This window comes from Mauremys mutica, chromosome 8, assembly GCF_020497125.1.
Source record: "Mauremys mutica isolate MM-2020 ecotype Southern chromosome 8, ASM2049712v1, whole genome shotgun sequence".
Lineage (NCBI taxonomy): Eukaryota > Metazoa > Chordata > Testudines > Geoemydidae > Mauremys > Mauremys mutica.
In genome coordinates, this window is record NC_059079.1 from 1420814 (window position 1) to 1442606 (window position 21793).

Below are 21793 nucleotides of genomic sequence, written 5' to 3' on the forward strand. Positions count from 1 at the left end.
TGAGTACCGTACAGCAGCCCTGTGCTGGACAGGAGGCCTGGGACTTCCCTGCTGACCCGGCATCTCTGGGAGAGAGGGGAACAGGGCATGCGGGGGGATGGGGGTCGAGGAATCGCTTTTCCATGAAGATTCTCTGGATTGCGTTTCCTTTCCCAGTGTTCCCTGGCGAGAGACCTCCCGTCCCCTGCGATTTGGGATTCAGTCGCTCCCATTCAGTGTCTTCCCTTGTCATCTCCGTCTCGCTTGCCCCATCCTGCCCCGCTGCCTTCAGAAACAGACGTTGTGGGGTTGGTGCTTGCCTGGAGCTCTTCTTGGACTGCGCTGGGAGCGTGGACAGCCTCAGCCGGCTGGTTCCCTTGGCTAGGCACCACTAACCACTGTGTGTTGATCCGCCACCAGCATGGGGCCCAGGGGAGGCTATCGTCGTCCCCCCCCTCCCCTCCACCCCCCGGGATTTCTGTGGGACAGCCTCAGTTTTTCTGGGGCCAGTCCTTGTGCACAAGCCTAGTTTAATGCATCACAAAGTGCTCTGGACCCGACACCACCATTGTCTCTTGAGGTCGCAGTGGGACAGAGGCGGCAATGTCAGGGGGTTGTCCTGGAAAAGCCTTTTCCAGCTGGCCCCCTTCTCGAGTGGCCCATTGGCCAGCGGCTCAGCACAAGAACGCAGCTACAGCTGTGCAGCCTGTGGAGCCGGGTGCATGATGCCGAGCGGGTTCTGCCTGATTTCTGAGCCGAGAGCCGCACGTCCCGCCAGTAATGACGGGTGGAGATAAGCTGACCTGAGGCCAGCCGCAGCTTGCAGCCCTGCGGGGTGACAGCGCTTTAAAGGGCTCCTGGGCTCTGGGAAGTGGGGCACAAGCTGCAGAAAAAAATCTTTAAAGAACATCAGCTTTCGTGTCAGCAATCTGAGCCGGCTTGATGGTCCAGATCATCCTCCCTTTTCATGTTTGCACAAAGTGAGAGCCACATAAAGGACCGAAGCCTCTGGCTCGGGCAATTTAACTTCCTTCAAAGCTTTACAGTCAGTTTCTGAATCGTTTGGTGGTGGTTAGAAACACTTCGCTTTCCCAGGGTGCTGAGCCCTGGCACTTCCCACTGGCTGTGGGGAGGTGTCAGCGCTGGCTCCTGCGGACCCATCGAATACCCGGAGAGCCCACCCCGGAGGCCACGCCTGCTGTGCGGCTCCCCCTCCCACTTTGCCGACAGTGGCACCGGAGCAGGGAAGGAAGATGAGGCCTGATGCGCTGCTCAGCGGGCAGACGTGGAGGCAGGAGGGGCCACTCAGCAAAGCTGGCTGTAAATGTCTGTTCAGGACATTAGTGTGTTCCTCGCCTTAATGAGAAGCGAGCGCTGCCAGAAGAAACCGTCTCTTATCGGCTTTAGTGCCACAGCGCATCGGCTTCCGCATAAAATTTACAGAGCTTGAAAATGGGGCATAAACATTATGGGTAAATTTGGCAGAAAATGTGACTGACTCTTATCTGGTCATGAATAAATAATTTTCAATTACCAGCCCCAGCGCTGCTATGAGCCTGACACAGGATGCTTCAGAAGTTGGGTTTGTGTTTGTGCAATCCCAGCTCCGTGGTTTCCATGTGTCAGGGGAAGAGAGGCTGTCTCACGAGGCTTTCCAGTCTGTCGCTGTGAGAGAGATCGCAGGCTGGTGGGGAGGGTGGGCAGCAGATCTCTGGCCCTAGAGACACTGAGAATCTGGCTCAGATTAGCCAGGGTTTGCTTCCTCCTGGAGCCAGGAGTGGCTCTGGGCTGGCCACCGGTGGAAGTTGCTGGCTGCAGCTGCCACTGATGCGCAAGGATTGGATCAGTTTAGCCGTGACCTCAGCGTTCGTTCTGCAGCCAGTCACCATAAAATAATGTTCTGCTCCATGCCCAGCGATGGGGAGATACACACGCACAGATGTACTCGCAGCTGGGGCTCTCCGCACACTCTCCACCAGGGATGTGCTCCGTGCCCAGCGAGGGGGAGAGATTTGCACACTCAGATGTACGTGCAGCCCGGGTCTCTGCACTCTACACTGGGGCATCCCGGGCAGGTGAGATGGGGGGAGGGGAGCGGGGGCCCCAGGCAGGTGAGCGGATGCCCTGGGCAGGTGAGATGGGGGGGAGCCAAGGGGCAGACTAACCAGGCCACCCGTAGAACCTGCCATTGCATTTCAGGGAGGAGGAGACGCAGCTCAGACAGGAGGATTGAGGAGTCAGAAGAGAAACTGTGGTTCTCTGTGCGGGGCCATTGTGTGGCCTGTGGGAAGCAGCACTCAGCCCCCCGAGGCATCTCTGAGGCCGAGGAGCCGCACAGCAGCAGGGCCGCGCGCAGAGGCCGAGGTTCGGCCACGCTAGGGCTGTGGAGGAGGAGGCAGGGCTCCAGGCTGATTGCAGGGGGGCAGCTTTCCCGGCATGTGCCCCATCTCTCCTCGTGGCAGTCGCAGGGGGAAATGTGCTCCGGCCGCGGGGTCTGAGCAGGCGTCTGCATCTACGGCAGGGTGGCCTTTGAGGCCAATTCGAGGGTGGTCTGGGCCCGTGGCAGCCTTCCCTGCAGTGCAGAGAGCGCCGGGCCTGGAGCGCTGCGTGCTGGGACCTGTCACTCCCACAGGGCCTCGCCACCTGCCAAAGGTGGGGACAGCGCTGCTGCGTGGGGGCACCTGAGGGAGCAGGCTGCGGAGCTGCTGGAGGGCGGTGCGCTCGCCCCTAGTCTGGCCTCAGAGCCGCAGGAGGCTCCTGCTTCTTCCCTCCCAGCGTGGGGGAGAAGGCCCCTGGGCTGGCTGCAGATTGCCGGGTCACTGGCTGTGTCTCTCTCACCCCCGCCGCCCTTTCAAGGGCAGACTCCCCGGTCTCTCTCCTCACCTCCTGGCACTTCGCTGGTTAGCAAAGAAAATTCCTTCCAAGCCCAGGTTAGTGATGCCCTGCGGGGCCCAGCTCTGCGCCTGCAGCGTCCCCGTGGGGCAGGGTTGGCAGCCCCCGATCATGCCAGTGCCACAGCAGGGTCTGGAGCAGAGGATTATAGGTTCTGGGCAGGTGCCCGCAGATGGGGAGGCAGCGAGTGCGTTCCTCTGCAGACTCCAATCTTCCCAAAGAGCAGGTAGAGAACAGGAAATTATAGGGGAGAGAAATGGCTTTTTGCATCAGTGCCTCTCCTCTGCGCTCGTTAGCTTCCTCGCTGCTGTCCCTGCATTCTGTGCACCAGCCACCTGGCCACCCCGATCATTCCTGCACCAGCGAGCTCGTCCCAAAGCAAACTCCTTTGAATGTGGGCGCGTGCTGGTGCTGCGAGGATTCAGAGCGGCAGTGGAGGGACCCAGGAGAGCGCGTCTCGGGAGGGCTGTTCAGCCCTGACCTGGGCTTCCTGCAAGAGCCTGGCCAAGCTGTGACCCACCCTTTTCTGTCATGCTGCAGGTGAAATGTGACCAGTACTGGCCAGGCCGGGGCACAGAGACCTACGGCCTGATTCAGGTGACCCTGCTGGACACCGTCGAACTGGCTACCTACACCGTCCGGACGTTTGCACTCTACAAGGTAATGGGTGGGCCGTGGCTGTGCCCTGCACGCCTGGCCCTGGGGGTAGCCAGCCCCACGCGCAGCCCCTGGCTGGTCACACAGCTGGGCTGTTTGGGCAGTGACCGGATCACGCCCAGCCTATGCAGGATCTTGGCCAGGACACCTGCCCCTTGGCTGTGCGTGTTCGCCCCTGTGGCAGGACCATGGGGTATGCTAGCCCTGTGCTTCTCTCCACCGGGCAGAGCATGGAGCTGCTCGCCACGTCAGCTGCTCCTCTCCAGCCTGCTGCATTTCTTAGCCATGCCCGCAGAAACCCCCGCGCTCGGCACACAGCAGCCAGGTGCCCGCAGAGGCAGGCTTTGCAGCAGGCTGAGTCTGGCTCCTGCAGGGACCCTGCACCCAGCAGGTAGAGGGTCCCCGTGCAGAGGCTGGCGGCACGGCTACACAGGGGGCTTGCTCTCTAGGAGATGGGCCACCCAGCCGGCTCCATAGAGAACTGCGTGTGCACCTGGTCCATCGCACCCCACCTGCAAGGCTCCAGCTCCCACTGTCCCCCTGCTTAACCAGCCTCAAGGCACCAGGCATCAGTGGAGCGACTGGAGCAGGGAAGGTCCCCCCTTCTCGTTCCTTTGTGTCTCAGTTTACCCTCCTGGCCCATCCTTGTGCGGTGCCGAGAGCTGTTCACCTTCTCTTCAGTCTGATGCAGATCCATACAGCGCACACGGCGCTTTCCCCAGACCAGCTGTCTGTGCTCAGGGGGCCTCCTTCCCCGGGCTCAGGGGCATGGCTGGGGTCACGGTGCTGAGAGGGGCTCACAAGAGGGGGTATTTGGCCCTCTGAGACGCGTGTGCCCGTTTGGGGGGGGTGTTGAACACCCACAGTGACACACACGGCTCATTGTTCCATGGCCGAGTCCCCCAGAGACCGGCTCGTCCTCAGCCCCGCACGTCTCTTTGGTTCCTTGGCAGAATGGCTCCAGCGAGAAGCGAGAGTTACGCCAGTTCCAGTTCATGGCGTGGCCGGATCATGGGGTGCCGGAGTACCCCACCCCCATCCTCGCCTTCCTGCGCCGGGTGAAAGCCTGTAACCCCCTTGACGCTGGGCCAATGGTTGTCCATTGCAGGTAAGAGTCATTGCGAGAGGAGCTACTCTGTCCCAAAGGCTGCAGGGAGCCCGCGTTTTAGCGGCGAGACCCTTGAGCTGCTGTAATAGAACAGGTTTGGCTTATTCCTGCTCAAGGGTAACGTGCCTCTCGCTGCAGCCTGGGCTGTGGTGATGGGAGTGCATCCCCTGGGGACCCCCGGGCCAGTGTCTTCGCTACTGGTGGAGTTTGCATTGTGGCTCCACTGTCAGATGAAACAGCGCGTTGCAGTTCTGATCAGAGAGGTGCAGAAGCCACAGGTCTCTGAGAAGCAGCAAACACAGTTCAGAATTACAGCATGTCCAGAGCTGCCCGGCCGGGGGGATTCCATGCCCCCGCACAGAGCATTTATTGTAGCTCTCCGGGAGGGGTGAGAAGGGCTGGATTTGCTGGCGCTATTAGTCCACTAAGAATCAGCATCGTCTCTGGCCCGAGATTTATCTCCCCCAGCAGAGTGGGGACTATCACTGAGCAAACCACTGCATCACTGCTCACTTGCGAACGCTTTGGGTTCAGTATTTACTGCTCTTCCTCCGTGCCCAGTTTCAGAGTGGGGTATTGTTAAACCCGCAGACGCCACGTTCAACCCCCGTTACAGAGCTGACTTGGACGATAGCAAGGAAGTGCCCTGGCTCCGTATCTCTGCCTTGTGTTCCTGCGTCAGGGCCCGTGGCTGCTGCCTGCCGGGGTGAGCCCAGCAGAGATCACCATTGGCTAATGCTCTCCCGCACGCAGCGGCGAGCCAGCCAGGTGTGTTCTGAGCCCAGGTGCAGAGCAGTAACTACAAAAGTGCACAACCCCCTTCTCTGCCCTGGCCGGAGGGGGAAGTGTAACCACAGATGAGGGAAAGGGCTTGCCCAGGGCCGTGCATGGACTTGGGGTCATGGCCGGGATTAGAATCCAGCTCTCCTGACTCCCCCACCTGGCATTTAAACCCTCGTGGTGTCTCTGCTGGCTGCTCCCTGGAGGCAAAGGGCGCTGGGGGAGCGGGGCTGAGACGGCTGGGCTCTCCATCAGGATAGTGCTAACTCCAGCATCGTGCTGTGCTCCTGCAGCGCTGGCGTGGGCAGGACGGGCTGCTTCATTGTCATCGACGCCATGCTGGAGAGGATGAAGCATGAGAAGACGGTCGACATCTATGGCCACGTGACGTGCATGAGATCTCAGCGTAACTACATGGTGCAGACCGAGGACCAATACATCTTCATCCACGAGTCCTTGCTGGAGGCAGCTACCTGTGGCAACACCGAGGTGCCCGCCCGCAACCTCTTTGCTCACCTCCAGAAGCTGAGCCAGGTGCCCCCGGGCGAGAGCGTCACTGCGATGGAGCTGGAATTCAAGGTAAGCGAGCACGCGTCCATGCCCCCCGAAACCCCCTGGCTTGGGCCCTGTTGGTGCCAGGCTGTGCGTCTGTCCCACACCCCCGACAGCAGCCGGCGGCTGCGGAGCTAGCTCGGCATGGAGGGAGGGAGACGGATTGGGCTGGCTATAATGGGCCTTTTGTTCATTTCCAAGCCAGGTAGCAGCTATTAAAATCCATTTGTATTGTGGAGCTTGTGCTGCCCACACCTCCTCCCCGGCTTGGCAGGGAGGATCTAGAAGGCAGATGCGAGAGTCTCAGCAGCACGTTCTGCTCTTGGTTCACAATGCGGCTGGAGCTGCATGTGAAACCAGATGCAGATTGTGTGTTCGGGATAATTGATGTGACTGTGAACAACTTGTCTGGAAACGGCTCCAGTGTAAATATCAGAACTGTTTATAGCCCCATCCTCGTGCTGCTGAGCTCGGTTATCATTTAACCTCCAGTTAGGGTGTCAGGCTGTGGTGACAGCAGCATCTGACGGAACCCAGGAGTAGGGTTTTAAAAAACAGCCCACCTGCTGCTGAGCGTGTGCGTGTTGGCGCTGCGTGTGTCTGTGTATGTTGGCACTACGTGTGTGTGTGTGTCTGTGTATGTTGGCACTGCGTGTGTCTGTGTGTGTTGGCACTGCGTGTGTGTCTGCATGCATGTGTGTGTTGGCGTGTGTGTGTGTGTGTGTTGGCACTGCCTGTGTGCGTGTCTGTGTGTGTGTGTGGTGGCATTGCGTGTGTGTCTGTGCATGCATGTGTGTGTCTGTGCATATGTGTGTGTGTTGGCACTGCCTGTGTGCGTGTCTGCGTGTGTGTGTTGGCACTGCGTGTGTCTGTGTGTGCGTGTGTCTGTGTGTGCGTGTCTGCGTGTGTGTGTTGGCACTGCGTGTGTGTGCACATGCGTGCGTGTGACTGCCTAGCACAGATATGTATTACAGCCGTGGAGATGGAAACCGGCTCTGATAAGCGCCCGTGTGCTCCTATGATGGGCATTAGTCCAGCAGACGCATGCAGGGGGATACGGCTCATGCAGGGAAGCAGCCGACCGTGGAGGCTGTGAAACGAACTCCTGGAGTTCTGCTTCGCCCTGGGAATCTCCTCCAAGTGCAGACGGGCTGGGGAGGCTGAACACAGGGAAAGGCAAAGCAGCTTCGTCCTGCGGTCACCAGAGCATTAGCTCAGTCTCCTGTGAGCCAGTAAACAGGGGTTGCCGTCCAGCTGAGTCCGTCCGTTGGGGGCTGGGGCATGTGGGAGGAAGGGGGGTACGTGGAGGCGGGGGGGTATGGGCACATCTGCCAGGTCTCTCACATTTACAAGGCGATTCCCTCGCTCCAGACTGTGACATGAGGCTCTTTAGAAAACCTCTCCCTCCTGGGAGGATTATGTGTGTGAGAGAGTTTAAGCCTCCATCCCTGTTCACACTGGCGCGGGGTGACTCCCTGCCCGAGGGGACGTACTTGCACTGCTGCTGAGCTAGGGCACAATGACAGTGTGGCCGTGGGGGGAGAGCTGCCCTGAGTACCTGCCTAGGGTCTCAGCAGGCTAGTCTGCCCGTGGCTTTGTTGTTTGGCGTGGCGGCAGGCAGCGCCAGTCCGGCTCTTCCCGCTGGGGGTCGGACCCCCGCTCACAGTGCCGCGGCCAGATGCCCCGTAGTTGTGCAGTGAGCCCTGCCGAAGAGACCACTCGGGGACCCACACAAACTGGGTCTGAACGGAGACGCTCTGCTAAGAAAGGTGGCCCCAAATCGGACTCCCTCTGGAAGCAGTGCTGCCTGCTAAGGATGGTCTGGTTCACACCCGTCCCTGTGTCCATGCATGGGCACCTGTGGGGGGGGAGAGGGTTCATCAGCATGGGGGGCAGCTGTGTTACTCCCAGGTCTCCCTTGCTGGCCCCTGCACCATGTGGCGCCGGGGCCGGGGAGAGGGTGGTTTGGGGTCCTTGGCAGTAAATCCAGGTACCGCACTGACCACAGCCACTGCCAGGCACCAAGGCAGCCCCAAGACGTGACCTGAAATGGATTTTTGTGGACCTGAAAATGTCACCGATTTTACATTCCATTGTCATGCTACCAGGGCGTGAAAATGAGAACAGGGAGAGGGGGTGAGTGGGCAGAGGGCAGGCGAGGCCATTAAAGGTGAACGACCAAGGGAGATCCCCCCCCATGCAGAGTAATGTGCACACGCACCAGGCATTGTGGGCGCAGAGAAACAGCTCCGCTGGGCTCTCGGCTGCGGCTGCCTTGGGCTGAGCTCGAGGGAAGCAGGCGCCGGTGGGGGCGGGGTGCTTGGCAGTCTGCACAGAGCAGCTAGTGTGGTGCGGAGCGGCGTTCACGTGGCTCAGCGATAGCCACTGGTGCTCTGATGGGATGGAGCTGGCGTTCGACGCGGGGAACGAGTAGGCCCAGCATAGCCCAGGCTGCAGGGCAGGGCTCTGGTCTTGAACGGAAACGTTCCCTGTCTCCAGGGAGGGCAGCCAGCCCCAGGGATCCCCTTCTCGGGAGACGGCATCTGAGGGCAGGACTGGCTGGGGGCTGGGAGAGGTTGATTTTCTGAGCCGTCCCTACCAATGTCACGGTTCCTGGTGCCAGGGCACAGGCAGCAAAAGCCTTTAGAGGGCAGGTATGCGCCACCCCCTGGCCCAGCTGCTCCGCGCGTGCGGGGCCGTGTTCCCCCCCCCTCCCCCTCGCCCCCGCTGCTCTGCACGCAGAGCTGTGCTCAACATCTTCACTAACAATCTGGAGGATGGCATGGACTGCACTCTCAGCAAGTTTGCAGATGACACTAAACTGGGAGGAGTGGTAGATACGCTGGAGGGTAGGGATAGGATACAGAGAGACCTAGACAAATTAGAGGATTGGGCCAAAAGAAACCTGATGAGGTTCAACAAGGACAAGTGCAGAGTCCTGCACTTAGGATGGAAGAATCCCATGAACTGCTACAGACTAGGGACCGAATGGCTGGGCAGCAGTTCTGCAGAAAAGGACCTAGGGGTTACGGTGGACGAGAAGCTGGATAGGAGTCAGCAGGGTGCCCTTGTTGCCAAGAAGGCTAACGGCATTTTGGGCTGTATAAGTAGGGGCATTGCCAGCAGATCGAGGGATGTGATCATTCCCCTCTATTCGGCACTGGTGAGGCCTCATCTGGAGTATTGCGTCCAGTTTTGGGCCCCCCACTATCGAAAGGATGTGGACAAATTGAAAGAGTCCGGCAGAGGGCAACAAAAATGATTAGGGCGCTGGAGCACATGACTTATGAGGAGAGGCTGAGGGAACTGGGATTGTTTAGCCTGCAGAAGAGAAGAATGAGGGGGGATTTGATAGCTGCTTTCAACTACCTGAAAGGGGGTTCCAAAGAGGATGGATCTAGACTGTTCTCAGTGGTGGCAGATGACAGAACGAGGAGTAATGGTCTCAAGTTGCAGTGGGGGAGGTCTAGGTTGGATATTAGGAAAAACTATTTCACTAGGAGGGTGGTGAAGCACTGGACTGGGTTACCTAGGGAGGTGGTGGAAGCTCCTTCCTGAGAGTTGTTTAAGCTCAGGCTTGACAAAGCCCTGGCTGGGATGATTTAGTTGGGGATTGGTCCTGCTTTGAGCAGGGGGTTGGACTAGATACCTTCTGAGGTCTCTTCCAACTCTAATCTTCTGCGATTCTCGGATTCCCTCCCTCACTCCCTCGCCCACCCCCGGCTGCTCTGCTCGTGGGGCCGTTCATGCAGGCGTGACTAAACCCCCAGGCTCCTGCATACTCCTGACCCTTCTCTCCTTCCAGCTCCTGGCCAACTCCAAAGCACATACCTCACGGTTCATCAGTGCCAACCTTCCATGCAACAAGTTTAAGAATCGCCTGGTGAACATCATGCCGTACGAGCTGACCAGAGTCTGCCTGCAGCCCATCCGTGGGGTCGAGGGCTCCGATTACATCAACGCCAGCTTCATAGATGGCTACAGGTAAGAGTCACCGGGATGCATGGGCCCATCCCCTCAGGCCTAGGAGCAGCTGGGACTGGCCATTGCGGGTGCTGGGCTCTCCCGTCTGCCAGGCGTTGCCTCCTGGCGCTGGATGGAAATGGAGTGGGTTGGATTTGAGTCTAATCCTGTTTCTCTTCATGGTGTTAGGATCCTGGCTGAGGTTGGGTACTGCATGACAAGCGATCGTTAGCCAGAGCTCCCCTTTTCGAGCTCCCAACGTGTGCGCTCTTCGCCCCGTGCTGACAAGCACTTCCTGGGGTCACTGTTCCCATCCTCTGTAAATGCTCCGCACGGCCCCTCTGCTGAGAGCCCCCGGCTCTGTTTCTGGCCTCCGGGAAGCCCAGTTGAAAGCTCTGCAGTAGCTGGAGCTGCGAGAAGGGGCCGCTTGGCATTCAGCAGTGACTGGTGGCGGCCAGCGGAGCAGCCTGAGGCCCTTGGCTGCAGGGGAGCTCTGGGAGGTCTCAGGCGGAAGCTTGGGACGGGCAGGGCCGGAGCCCGGGCACCAGTGAGAGCCGTGCAGCAGCCTGCTCTCGGGGACGCTCTGTACGGAGCATGAGCGGGCGGTCGGTGTCCCGCGTGACACGTTCCCGTGGTTCCGTGCAGCGTGTTCCTGGCTCCTGAGCACCGTGAGGGCAGGGCAGCGGCTGTGCCAGGTACACCGAGGAGCAGCTTCGCCCAGCCGCCAGCCCCGGCACAGAGCCTCCCCCAACCCTATCCCTTGGCATTCAGCACAAGCGAACGTGCCACTCGCCCACCAGGAACCGGGCCAGCAGGTTCCTGCCTTGGGTCCCCCCTGCTCGACGTCCGAGCCACAGACGCTGCAGGAGTGGGAATGAGTGAAAGCCTGCCACGTAGGATGCCAGGGCCCAGGGGTCCGCCCAGCCCAGCCCAGCCCAGGCACTGCTCTCAGGGTCAGTGTGCTCCCAGCACGGCAGCCTGGGGCTCTTGGGCAGAGTGGGCCAGAGGGCAGTGAATACAGTCAGCCCTGGAGTGCTGTGTGGGAGAGGACAGGCCGCTTAGAGCTGCATGGAGCCAGGTGGCAGCGGGCCGAGCTGGCCTCATCTCTCTCTCATGCCTGGCACCAGTGCAAACGCCAGCTCCCAAACCGGGCCACTTCTGGGGCTGACGAGTGGGGGGGCTGTGCCCATGGCTGCCTTCCAGCGCCAAGCCTCGGTGTGCGGTGTCCCGGCGGCCACGCTGCCTGGCGAGCGCTGCTGTTTGTGGCATGGAGGAATGGCTGCCTGCGCAGCAGGTGGTACCATGTCATGGCCGACCTATCGCCTCCCTGAAGGGCTCTGTTATCTCCTGTCCATTCCGCCGAACTGAGGCTGCTCTAACGGGATCCATAGGCCCCAGCCCCTGTAGGCATCGCTAAAGCTGCATCTTTATTAGCTCCGTTGTTTCTTCCTGCCCCCTTACTCCTCATGTTGATGGTGTCGTATAAGCCCCCCGGAAGCAGCGTCCGTCTCTGTCCTAGGACAGAGTCACTCATTTTTAGCACCAAGGGAGAGATTTGATGATGGGAAGTGCCACAGGCCCCTATGCTGAGATCTCCAGCGCCCTGTAGTGGTGGAAACGTGAACAGCTCCTCATTACTGACGCCCACGGCCCGGGAGTCTCCTCGGTCTTGCTGATTGCTGTGTTTTTCCCTGCGCTCACCGAGCAGGGGGCACCGTGACCGCTGGGGTTATCCTGGCACGACAGCTCACCCAGGCAGTGCCACCGGAGAGCAGTGCCTGCACCTGCCCCGCTGCTTCCCTGGTGGCGAAGTCTGATCGCGACGGCCGGACCTGCACTGGGGCAGGAGCCTGTCCTGCAGGACACGGGGGCAGGGCCTGCCTGTCCCAGGTCCCAGCACACACCCCTGGCCTGGCTGCTGTGGCCGGCGGTGCAGCCAGGGGAGCAGCGTTCTGCCTTTGTTCGCTGCCCACGGTGCCAACGACACGCGATCCAGGCCCACTGCGCTGACTGCCGCTGCCTCGGTAGCCGGCCTGCGTGACCCGGGTGAGCTGCCTCGAGCTCCCAGGGGCGATCGAGGGGCGTCTCGGGGGTCTGGAGGCTGGATGCCAATGCCGCTGGTGGCAGAATCAGCAGCCGAGCCCAGGCGTGGCCGTGCAAGGCCCCAGGGACGCTGGGGGAGGGGCTTTGTGCAGCGGAGGAGCAGTGTGCAGAGGGTGGTTGTCAAGGGGACAACGGGTTCTTGGGGGCTCAAGGACTCCTCCCTCCCCGAGCCCCAGGGAGTCCAGCACCCAGAGCCGCATCCAGCTCGCTCACCCCCTGCCCGTGGGCACTGCCCTCGGGGACACCCTCCAACCAGCCCTCTTGGGCACTGATCCAGCAGCCGCAGAGCCCCACGCCCAGCTCGCTGAATGCTCAGCCCGAGCCCTTCCAGTGGGCGTGGGCTGCCTGGGGACCCCTCGCCCGCTGCTCTGAGGTGGCTTGTGTGTGTTGCAGGCAGCAGAAAGCCTACATTGCCACGCAGGGGCCCCTGGCCGAGACCACGGAGGATTTCTGGCGCATGCTCTGGGAGCACAACTCCACCATCGTGGTGATGCTGACCAAGCTGCGCGAGATGGGCCGGGTAAGGGCTGGGGGGCGGGGGGCTGGGCCTGGGAGGGGCTTTGGGGAGCTGGGAGGGGCTGGCGGGAGGCAGGGGCCGGAGGAGGGCTTTGGGGAGCTGGGCCGGGGAAGGGCTTTGGGGGGTGGGGGGCTGGGCCAGGGAAGGGCTGGGGGGAGGCGGGGGCCGGAGGAGGGCTTTGGGGGGCCGGGCCGGGGAAGGGCTTTGGGGGGTGGGGGCAGGGGAGGGGCTGGCGGGAGGCATGGGCTGGAGAAGGGCTTTGGGGGGTGGGGGGCTGGGCCGGAGAAGGGCTGGGGGGAGGTGGGGGCCGGAGGAGGGCTTTGGGGGGCTGGGCCAGGGGAGGGCTGGTGGGAGGCGGGGGCCGGGGAAGGGCTTTGGGGGGTGGGGGGCTGGGCCGGAGAAGGGCTTTGGGGGGCCGGGCCGGGGAAGGGCTGGGGGGCCGGGGAAGGGGGCACTGGGGCAGGCCCATGGAAGAGCCAGGCTGCCAGTGAGCCGGGCCGTTCCCTGCCCCTGCTGGCTCTTTCCTTCCCCTGTCCCCTGAGCGTTGCCGTGGGGCCCGTGCGCTCAGCAGCAGAGCGTCCCAGCCTGGCTGGCTCCTCGCTAGGGTCCCGGAGCGCAAGGCTAGCCTGGGCCCAGCAGCTTTGGGAGCTGCCCAAGGGGTGGAGAGACCCGATGGGGCCAGGCCGGGGCTGTCCCGGGGGAGCCGCTGGCCGAGGCTGCGCAGGCCGGTCGGACAGACGCCGGGGCTGCTCTGGGGGCTGGCAGGCGGGCGGCAGGTTAGCACTGGCATCCCGGGCACACTCCCCGCTGCACAGGGGGGTGGCCCAGCCCCTAGCCAGGCCAGCTGCCCTCATTGGCCTGGGGAACGTTGCCCCGTTCCAGGCCCGGACCCCGCAGTGTTCAAAGTGACCTGCCCGGGAGCGGGAGGGGGTGGGGAAGGGGACCCCGCCCTGGAGAGGTCCTTGTGGGGGGATTGGGGAGGCGGCAGGGCTGGGGATACACAGGCCCCCTGGCCGAGGCCCCGGCTTTGCTGCTTCACGCGTCTCCTCTTGCCTGCAGGAAAAGTGCCACCAGTACTGGCCGGCGGAGCGCTCGGCCCGCTACCAGTACTTCGTGGTGGACCCCATGGCAGAGTACAACATGCCCCAGTACATCCTGCGTGAGTTCAAGGTCACCGACGCCAGGGTGAGTGGGGCCGGCGGTGTCCACGGGCGCCGCTCGCCGGGGCCGGGCAGTGACGGGCTGGGATCCCCTCGAGGGCCCGGCAGGCTGTCGCTCCCGGGGCTGTTCTCGGCCAAGCCCCTTCCCAGCGCCCCAGCAGTGACCGGCAGCCAGAGCCCTGGGCTGGGGCTGCACCTTCAGCTGAGCATCCCGGCACTGAGCCAGCGGAGCCCTGCCGAGCCCACTTGGCACCAGCCCGTGGGGGAGGAGACTCAGGCCCAGAACAGCGCAAGGGAACGAAACCTGCCCAGACGCAGTCCCAGGTCGCCTGTCCCACACCCAGGCCTGGTCCAGGTCTGCGGAGCCCGGCCCCTGCGAGGGCCCAGCCCGGCCCAGGATCCCGGCCCGGGAACCCCCCCTGGGTCTCTGCAGAGCCCGGCCCGGGAACCCCCCCAAGCCCCTCCCAGGGCTCTGCGGGCTGGCGCGGGAGCAGGGCCACACAGACGTCTCCTCCCCGCAGGATGGGCAGTCGCGGACCATCCGCCAGTTCCAGTTCACGGACTGGCCCGAGCAGGGGGTGCCGAAGACGGGCGAGGGCTTCATCGACTTCATCGGGCAGGTGCACAAAACCAAGGAGCAGTTTGGCCAGGATGGGCCCATCACGGTGCACTGCAGGTGAGCGCTGGCCGGGCTGGGGCGGGAGGCTGCCCGGGTAGGCAGAGCTGGGAACCCCCCCCCCCGCCCCACCCGGAGACACCGTCCTCCACAGAGCCACCCGGGGTCCTGCTCAGCAGCGCTCCCGGAGCCCTCAGACGCTGCCGCCCGGACCGCGGGGCCGAGCTGGGAACGGCTTTCCTGCCCCCCGGCCCCCGGCTGGGAACCGTTCTCCTGCCCCCGGCCCCCGGCTGGGAACCGTTCTCCTGCCCCCGGCCCCCGGCTGGGAACCGTTCTCCTGCCCCCGGCTGGGAACCGTTCTCCTGCCCCCGGCCCCCCCGGCCCCCGGCTGGGAACCGTTCTCCTGCCCCCCCCCGGCCCCCGGCTGGGAACCGTTCTCCTGCCCCCGGCTGGGAACCGTTCTCCTGCCCCCGGCCCCCGGCTGGGAACCGTTCTCCTGCCCCCGGCCCCCGGCTGGGAACCGTTCTCCTGCCCCCGGCCCCCGGCTGGGAACCGCTGTCCTGCCCCCCGGCTGGGAACGGTTCTCCTGCCCCCGGCCCCCGGCTGGGAACCGTTCTCCTGCCCCCCGGCCCCCAGCTGGGAAACGTTCTCCTGCCCAGGCCCCCGACTGGGAACCGTTCCCCTGCCCCCGGCTGGGAACCGTTCTCCTGCCCAGGCCCCCGACTGGGAACCGTTCCCCTGCCCCCGGCTGGGAACCGTTCTCCTGCCCCCCCCCGGCCCCCGGCTGGGAACCGTTCTCCTGCCCCCGGCTGGGAACCGTTCTCCGGCCCCCGGCTGGGAACCGTTCTCCTGCCCCCGGCTGGGAACCGTTCTCCTGCCCCGGCCCCCGGCTGGGAACCGTTCTCCTGCCCCCGGCCCCCGGCTGGGAACCGTTCTCCTGCCCCCGGCTGGGAACCGTTCTCCTTCCCCCCGGCCCCCATCTGGGAACCGTTCCCCTGCCCCCGGCCCCCGGCTGGGAACCGTTCTCCTGCCCCCCGGCCCCCGGCTGGGAACCGTTCTCCTGCCCCCCGGCCCCCGGCTGGGAACCGTTCTCCTGCCCCGGCCCCCGGCTGGGAACCGTTCTCCGGCCCCCGGCTGGGAACCGTTCTCCTGCCCCCGGCCGGGAACCGTTCTCCTGCCCCCCCCCCCGCCCGCCCGGCTGGGAACCGTTCTCCTGCCCCCCCCCCCCGCCCGCCCGGCTGGGAACCGTTCTCCTGCCCCCCCCCGCCCGCCCGGCCGGGAACCGTTCTCCTGCCCCCCCGGCAGGTCCAGGCTGCCACGCAGGACATGGCGGGGAGCCCAGACCCTCAGCAGGCGCGTGGGGCGCTGCAGGGAGGCAGGAAGCAGAGGCCCCGAGAGTCTCTGCAAGCCCCTTCCCATCCAACATGCCCCCCGCTGGCAGAATGGGCCCGGCTCCCTGTGGGCCCAGGTGGCTCAGTGACGGGGCAGGGCTGCGGGGGGACATGGGGCCTGGGGTCTCTGCTGACGGCCCCCTGCTCCTTGTGCTCACAGCGCTGGGGTCGGGCGCACAGGAGTGTTCATCACGCTCAGCATCGTCCTGGAGCGCATGCGCTACGAAGGGGTGGTTGACATGTTCCAGACGGTGAAGACCTTGCGAACGCAGCGACCAGCCATGGTGCAGACAGAGGTGGGTGACGGAGGGCAGGACTCCCCCAGGCTGGGAGCTGGCGCCCCTCCAGCCCTTGCTGGGGTGTGCCCGGTCAAGGGAGGCTGCGCTCCCAGCCGGGGGCCTGTTCGGAAGGGTCTCGTTTCAACAGAGCTGAATCTGTATCAGAGGGGGAGCCGTGTTAGTCTGGTTCTGTAGAAGCAGCAAAAAATCCTGTGGCACCTTATAGACTAACAGACGTTTTGCCGAAGAAGTGGGTATTCACCCACGAAAGCTCATGCTGCAAAACGTCTGTTAGTCTATAAGGTGCCACAGGATTTTTTGCTGCTTCTACAGAGCTGAATCTGGCAGCAGGTCCCAGTCTCTGGCCTGCCCTGGGCTCCAGGCTGGATCAGGAAGCCCTGGTGGAAGGAGGGTTCGTGGGCTGGGGGCTGGGGGGGAGCTGGACTCCCCCTCTCTGCTGTGCCCCCCACCCAGAGCAGCCAGGCGGGTTTGCAGGCACAGGTGTGTCTGTCCCGCTCCGCAGGCCACGGCCAGGCCACTGGTTAATGTCTGGTGTCTTGCTGCCCGGGCCTGAGCAGGGAGGCAGCAGCTGGCGCCTCAGTGGGGTTAGTTCTGAGCCACCGGCTGTGCTTGGAGATCTGGCTGTGAGCTGGGAACGGCCTGTCAGGGCTGCCAGCTGCATGGAGAGCCCCTCGCCAGGGCCGGGCCTGGCGCTGCCCTAGGGACAAGCAGAGCGGGAACCAGCAGTGTCAAGGGGGGTGGCCAGGGCCCCAGGGGGCACCTTAACCTCCGACCCTTCAACCCGGCCAGATCCTGCAGGACAAGCAGCCAGGGTGACCAGACCGCAAGGGTGAAAAATCGGGACGGGGGTGGGGGTAATAGGGGCCTGTATAACAAAAAGACCCAAAAATCAGGACTGTCCCTAAGCCCAGTGCCTGCCCCTCTCCCTGGAGCTTGGGGGGAGTGCAGCCTCCATGCTAAAACACCAGCCTGCGACCAGCCTGTGCTGCGCTGGGCTGGGCTGGGAAGCACCCGCCCCGCCCCCATCGAAGGGCCCCCCCCTGGCCCCCGCCTTGCAGGCGGTTCTCACTGCGCAGAGGGCGATGGGGCCAGAGGGACGCAGGGCAGGTCTCCGAGTCCAGGGCTAGTGCTCTAAGCACTGGACGGCCCTGCCTCCTACCTCTCCTTTGGAACGTCCCAGCCGCTTCGGGGACGAGCTTGGCCATGTGCAGGGGCCTGGGCTGTCCCCGCAGTGAGTCCCTGTGCCGCGCCGCACAGCACCCCCTGCCTTCTGCCCAGGGCACCTCCCTTCACACGCCTGCCCTCTCTCCTTGCAGGACCAGTACCAGCTGTGCTACAGGGCAGCGCTGGAGTATCTCGGCAGCTTCGACCACTATGCAACGTAACTAGCGCTTCCCCCAGTCGCAGTGGGAATGTCTAGGAGCGGAGAGAGTCCTCCTGAGCCACAGCTGCCATTCTTCAGTCCTGTACAGACGCTGCTGCTGCCGCCGAGGCAGCAGACCTCCCACGGCCGACCAAATCTGACCACTGCATTCAGGAGCATCGCCCCATGCAGAGCAAGGGAGTCCGACTCCAGCAGCATTTCCAGTGTCCCGTCAAACGTCTGCTCACTTGTCTCCCTCTCGGCCCCTCGCGCGACCGCATTTCACAGCCAGGCTTTAGGTGGATGGAACGGGATCTTTTTTTATCTGTAAAATAGTTACTCGTGTTTTTATAATCCTTTCTCTTCGTTTGCTAGTCGTACGTCTGGCTGGGGCAGAGCTGGGTCCGTCAGGCCTTCTGGGGGTTCCTTTCCTTTTGCCTGTTTCCCCTTCTCCCGTGTTCGGATCCACCCCTGCCCTTGGTGCTGCCCATTTTAGTGCAGCCACTTGGAGACCCCGGCAGCGACTGGCTCACAGTTCCAGACCCTCCATTCCCCATAGGCTGCTTGTACCCCTCTGTAGACTAGAAACGGTCACCGAACCGGAGCTAAGCTACTGATGATTTCTTTAGCTGTTTTCCCCTTATTTCCTGGGGGGGGAAGGGACTTGGGGTCGCGGGAGAGACAATTCCATCGCAAGCTCGAAACTGGTCAGTCCTATTCAAGTGCGTGTTAACCCATTCGGTGCCCATGTGTGTTGGCAGATCCCAATTTGTCGGGACTGCTGTGTTTGTGAGAGACCCAGAATCCCAGACTCCTGGCCTGGGGGCCTCTCTCTGTGTCTCACTGGGGAGGGGGCAGAAGCTAACCGCAACGTGTCCCTTTCTGCTCGTGCTGCGGTTGTGGGTGTGCAGGCAGCTCTCACCAATGAATGCATCACCACATTTCCAAAGGGAAGGAGCACAATTCTAGCAGCTCCCGCAAGGGGGCTGCGCGGGCTATTTTTGGAAAATGGGGTACTTCAGGGAAGGGGCAGCGGGGGAGGGGGGACATGTTTTCGGAGGTTGGGTGTATCTATGATTTCTGCTATCCTGCAAATGTTTAAAGTCATTAGAATATTGTACTTTTGGCTACTTCAGGACGTTCTAATGAACCAATGTGGCAAGTCTACTGGACTTAATTTAATGGTACTATATCTTACTACTCCTTATCCTATCGCGCTGGCACTAAAGACGGGCGAGCCGCCCAATCGGGTGCACAGAGTTCTCAATAAAGGTGGTGGGAGGGTGGCTAATTGTAATATCGAATGTATTCCGATGCTAAGAATCTGAGCGCCGGTGAAATCCGCAATCCGGGGTGGGGATGTTGGAGGAGACGTTCATTTTTCCCTTGTGGATGCATAGTGCCGTAGGGGTCGCTGGTGTACACAGTCTGTTTTCTATTTGTTAATAAAAAACAATCTACAGCATCATTGCCTAATTCTTGATGTTAATAAATTTGAATAATCAGGTTTCATACAAGCTGGTCTTGCTGCCTTCTTTGTTCAGCAATAAACAGAAGCCAGGGGCCTTTCTGCTACGGGCCCTCATCAGCTCCCAACCTTAGGGAGCAGGCCAGCTCCCCGGGCCACAGGGGGCCAGGGCTGGGGTGCTGCTCGCAGGGACGGAGCCCTAGGCGCCCCTCCCTTGCCGCATTCCTGGCAGCTGGCTGGGCCTATAGCAGACGTTGTGGAGCCCAGCCTGGCTGCGAACAGAGGAGCAGGGGAAATGGGGCTGTGACCCCTGGCCGTGTGCAGCGCAAGGAGACGGGGGCACAGGCCCTGCCAGAGGCTTGGCAAGGGAGCAGCTGCATTGCTCGTGCTTTGACCCTGTCGCAGGGGACAGGCAGCAGAAAGGGTGGAAGAGCTGCAGAGCCGCTCTTGTCCCAGTGCAGCAGCTCTCTGGGGCGGACGCTGCTCAGCTTCCTCTCCTGCAGAAAGGAGACGACGCTAAACGCAGCTCGCTGGGCTCTGCCGGGCTGACTGGCTGCAACGGACTCTCCTTCCAGGGGCGAAGGGGAAAGGGGGCAGCTCTGCTAACTGTGGAGGGGGCGCTCCCCCTCCTGGGCTGGGTGGGGCTCAGCTCCCCGGCCTCCGTGGAGCGAAGTAGGGGGGATGGGCACTGCCAGCAGCAGGGAGGGGGCGCCCCACATCCTTGCAGTTCACAGCCCCTGGCACGCAGTGGTGGGTCCCAGCTGGGCGTCTTCTCCTCTAAGGGAAGAGCTGTCCCCGGCATTGGGGAATCAGGCAGGTCCCTCCCTTCGGTACAGATGCTCCACGCCAGTGGGGTGGATGGGGGGCACTGCAGGCCAGGAACCCCTTTTTGATGCAGTGTGTCTCCCCCTATGCTGCCTCCAGCCCAGGGAGCACGGGACCCTGCGCTGCACGTAACTGAGCCCGGAGACGGAGCTGCGCCTGCACCGTGCTGGAACCTGGCCCTCCGCAGCACTAGGGCACTGCTGAGCTGCCATCATCTTAAAGCTGGGCCCCTTCCCTGGCCAGCCCACACAGCGCAGTAACGCGTCCCCAGTGTCGCCCTTTCTGTTGCGGTACAAGGTGGGCTAGTGCCAAAATAGGGCTATGGTCTAGCTCTTGCCCCACCACCAGGCAGGAACCTCATTGCCGCAAATCCAGCCACTATTTCCTGCACATGGCTGAGAGTCACCGTTCCGCGTAGCAGGAGACGATTCATGGCACTACACACTTGCATGACAACGGCCCCCACTTGGGATTTTTCCAACTCCAAAATAATTTCCCACAGACGGGTAGTAATCTAATGTCACAAGTGCCTTCAATGCAACTTTTGCCTTAGTGAAACCACTCTGACTGCTTGGCCTGCTGTCCCCAGGTGCTGCCGCGCTCCGGCTTAGCTGGGAGGAGAACGCGCTATGATGGCTCACAGGCAGGCCGGGGTCGTGGAGCTGTGACGGCTGCGTATCAGCTGGCAGGAGGAGCATGGAGATCACGCAAGTCCCTCCCCCACATCTGGGTGTAAGGTAGGGGAAAGGCCCAGCACCCCATCAGCAGCACAGGAGCCTGGCAGAGATGTGAAGTGGCCCATTCCTCGCAATGGGATTGGCACAGCTGACGGGATGAGTGAAACCTGAGGCCACGCCTACACTAGCGAGCTTACGGGGCACAGCTGTACCGATGCAGCAGTGCCGCCGTAACATCGCTCGTGGCGCTGCTCCGTGCGGCCAGGCGAGAGCGCTCCCGTCGACGACAGTACACCACCCCCAACGAGCGGCGGGAGAGCGTCCCCCAGCACCTATGCTGGGGGGGGGTCTTTTCACACCCCTGAGCAACATACGTTAAACTGACAAAACCGCTAGTGTAGCCATAGCCTGAAACAATCGCTTGAGACCTGTGACGTGCTCCATGGACGGGCTCATCCCCCTATCCCTGCTTGGCTACACCCGGCCATTGTACCGCTTGACCAGCCTAGTTAACACGGTGCAGCCACCGAATGTGGATGCAACTGTACTGCTATAAAAGCGCTTAGACTGGTACAGCGCATTCCTGGCCAGGAAGGGGCCTGAGCACGTCCATCCCAGTGTAACTACGGCCTCATGCTCCTGGCCCAGAACTGACGGACTCTTGCACCAGCCTCTCTGGGTCATTGGCCGTGTGGTAGCCAATCCCTCCCGTTAGCCTAGTCCGACAGCACCGGGCCAGGCTTCATACCCTGCTCACAGTCCTGCTGTGATGGGATATGTCTGCCCAGGCTGCAGCTGGGAGCCTCCCCGCCCGGCTTGATGGACTCTCGTTAGCTGCACTCGCAGCATCACTCTAAACATAGCTTCATAACCAGCACTTTGAACTGGACGGGCGCTTGGGCTCTGAGGCCCACCTCTCTTCCTGGGCCTCGGGCACCAAGCCACAACGTCAGAGTGCTGGCTATGCAGGTACTGCTAGAGCACTAACATGCCCCCAGAGCCACTGCCCTGGGCTGGGAGGCTCCCTGCCATGGGCTGTGTATGCATCTCCTTACGGCCCAGGTGGCTTCAGCTAGCCATCCCTGTTCAATCAGGCCTGCCTGTACCAGCATTAGCTGCCTCCTAGCCTAAGGGGGCAGCCTGAAACACCCGGGCCTCATAAAACTCCATTTGGCAGAGAGATGCCAGGGAGCAAACTGGGCTTCCGCAGAAGGGCCTAAGGAGGGGCTGGAGGACTCCAGGGGAGGCGCTCGCCTGGGGGCCGGAGCTCTAGTCCAACGCAGAGAGCCTGGCCGGTAGCCCAGAGGGGCTGAGTGTGAGAGCGGGAAGCAGGCTGGGAGTCAGCGCTCTAGCCCAGAGCCAGAGCGTGGACGGTAGCCCAAAGGGACTGGCAATGCTGCCTGGAGGGCAGGCGGAAGACGAGCCTTTCTGTGTCTTTCGATC

At 62.5% G+C, this 21793-nt stretch overlaps 1 protein-coding gene across 7 annotated transcripts in view; it reads left to right on the top strand.

Moving 5' to 3' along the window:
• Positions 1-18897, top strand: part of PTPRF (protein tyrosine phosphatase receptor type F) — a 411971-nt gene extending 393074 nt beyond the window's left edge. For all 7 annotated transcript variants that reach the window (XM_045026633.1, XM_045026635.1, XM_045026634.1 and 4 more), the window contains 9 exons: positions 3412-3531; positions 4482-4636; positions 5710-5995; positions 9774-9952; positions 12428-12554; positions 13611-13736; positions 14233-14387; positions 15879-16014; positions 17334-18897. In XM_045026633.1, the coding sequence (XP_044882568.1) occupies positions 3412-3531; positions 4482-4636; positions 5710-5995; positions 9774-9952; positions 12428-12554; positions 13611-13736; positions 14233-14387; positions 15879-16014; positions 17334-17402 (1353 nt within the window). In that variant the 3' untranslated portion in view covers positions 17403-18897. The remainder of the gene's footprint in view (positions 1-3411; positions 3532-4481; positions 4637-5709; positions 5996-9773; positions 9953-12427; positions 12555-13610; positions 13737-14232; positions 14388-15878; positions 16015-17333) is intronic.
• Positions 18898-21793: the final 2896 nt, after the last annotated feature.